We start from the raw sequence: 2,427 nt of genomic DNA on the forward strand, positions 1-2,427 counted from the left end.
GAATTTCCAGAGCCTTTGAGTTATTGAGGCTATGAAATGGTCTAGATGACTTCTCTGAGTCCCATTGGTCATAAGAGTCTGGGGTTACAGTGACTTTCTTGCCCCACCTCTAGTACTAAGGAAGTGTTTTTGAAGTATTATCAAGAATCAAGTTGATATGAGATCTCTATTATGGTTCTCAAATTACTAAGGAAGGGATGTTCAGCTTTCAGCCAATAAGAAATAGAGCTAATCTCTTAAAGAACATGCTCTGTTATTCACAGTGAAAGCCAAGCCAGGATTTTACCTTTGGAGGCTATTTTTAGATAGATGCAAAAAAGTCCTACCAAGTCCCAGAGAAAAATGCATCTTGTCCTCCTTTGGCAACTCCATCTAATCATTCCACACATACTGTCCATTTCCTATTATTCTTCAATCCTTTCAGTTTCAAGAAGTTTATAGGCATGATCACCAAAGTTATTGAATTTCAGAGCTGTGAAGGACTTTAGAAATCATCTAGACTTAAAACAATTGTCCAATTTTACCAGTAAGTAAACAGAGGCCAGCAATGGAAAATTAATTGACATAGATCATTCAATGAGTTTTTGGCATCATTAGAATAGGGCCCAGGGCTTCTGTTTTATTTCCACATGATTGTAAACAGTCCAATAATTTCACTTGAGAATCCTAACTAGAGGAATCAATACAATATGGGAAGCTGAGGAGAAAAGGGTGTGTCAGGTGCAGGAGGGCCCAAATGGACTGGGGCTATTGTGTCTGATATATATCTATAGGGTTCCTTTAAGGTCATTGAATCTTCAGCTCAACCACTTGAATTATGGAAAACATTCCGATGTTATCCTCTGTAATGTTTGTCTTACTGCCCTAATCAGTAAAGATTGTATTAAGTTGGGCCCCAATGCCATGGTGGGGGTAGGAATCATAGGACATATCTATGGGAACATCATAGTGAGGGGTACCAGCCTGAAAGGGAGTTGAATGCACATGCCCTGAGCTTAGACTTGCAGAGGGGTAATGTGGCATGAAGCTGTAGGATTTATCCAGGTCAGGAGAGCCATCTTGCTTCAAGGAGAAGTTCCCACTGATGCTCAAGGGTGGAGTGAGTGGGCCCTCATAAGGTGGTGTACTGCAGTCAGGTGGATGGCTCCCAAAGGATGATTCTCCCAAACTCTTGAATACTGGGGGTTTGAGATTAATAAGATGTGTTTCCATATGGCCATAAGGAGGGCTGGGGAGCCCAGGAGACTGATAGTTGAAGTTATGGACAGAAATGGCAGAGTCACAAATAGGAGATTTCTCCTCATGCTTCTCCAGGAGGACAGACTGAGGGCCCAGCTGGAGGCATCCAGCCACCAGGTTGCTTGTAGGCTGAGAGAGCCCTTTACAGAGCATCTCCACAAAGCCCTTCCCTTCAGGTGTCTGTCCAGTTTCCAGGACCTCAGACAAAGCCCAAATATAGTTCCTGGCCAGTCTAAGAGTCTCTATCTTGGAGAGCTTTTGGGTCTTTGAGTAACATGGCATGACTCTCCTCAGGTTGTCCAGGGCATCATTCAAGCCGTGCATCCGGGTCCGTTCTCTAGCATTGGCCTTGACTCTCCGAGCCCTGAATCTCTCAAGGCGAGCTTTTGTCATCTTCTTTTTCTTCGGACCCCTTCTCTTAGGCTTTTCCCCATCCTCTTCCTCCTCTTCTTCCTCCTCAATACTGTCATGCTCTTCAGCTAAGCTGCCAAGCATCCCATAAGCAGCTGGTCTTCTCTCCTCCTCCTTCATCTCATTCTGAGAGCCCAGACCTTTGTCCATCCAGGACGGTGTGTTGACCAACTCTGTCATCTCCTTGGATTTCACATAAGGTTTTGCCATTCCTAGATTCTGGAAAAGGAAATGACAATGATTAGTGTCTGTGAATATCTGCTTTAATTTAAATCTAAACTTTCTTTTTATGTCTTAGATATAAAGCACAGAATTGTATTAGGATTCAACTTATGATTATCTAATCCAAGTCCACCATTCTAAATAAGTAATCTAAGACTCAAATAAATGCCCAAAACACTAACATAGCTATGGCGTATTACAAGAAAATCAACTAAAGAAAATGAAAATTGACTTGATTATTCATTGTAGTGCCAGTGCCTTACTCTTTTTATTCTCTGGTGCTTTGTCTCATGGATACTTTATGCAAAAATAACATATAATAGTCAAACATATTTTTCTTTCTTACCAGAATCCAGATCATAAAAGGAAGTACATAAGGTGGGCATATAAATTATTGTCCAAATAGAGAAATTCCTGAAAGTAAGAGAGGATGCTAAAGTAATTATAACTATATAGTATATATAAAATAATTATAATTACTACAAAATTTGAAAAGAATATTAGTAAGTAAACTGTTGTATTTTACACTATAAAATAAATGAAACACTGTGGTGG

At 40.4% G+C, this 2,427-nt stretch overlaps 1 protein-coding gene across 1 annotated transcript; it reads right to left on the reverse strand.

Annotated features, from left to right (window-relative positions):
• Positions 1-412: 412 nt before the first annotated feature.
• Positions 413-1,860, reverse strand: NEUROD4 (neuronal differentiation 4). Its single transcript, XM_021686799.1, has one exon. It carries the CDS (start codon positions 1,858-1,860, stop codon positions 865-867), a length of 996 nt encoding a protein of 331 aa, XP_021542474.1. The 3' UTR covers positions 413-864.
• Between the last annotated feature and the right edge of the window lie 567 nt (positions 1,861-2,427).

This window comes from Neomonachus schauinslandi, chromosome 5, assembly GCF_002201575.2.
Source record: "Neomonachus schauinslandi chromosome 5, ASM220157v2, whole genome shotgun sequence".
NCBI classification, from domain to species: Eukaryota; Metazoa; Chordata; class Mammalia; order Carnivora; family Phocidae; genus Neomonachus; species Neomonachus schauinslandi.

Coding starts and splice junctions, on each gene's coding strand:
- NEUROD4 (XM_021686799.1), bottom strand. CDS start 1,860: ATGGCAAAACCTTATGTGAAATCCAAGGAGATGACAGAGTTGGTCAAC.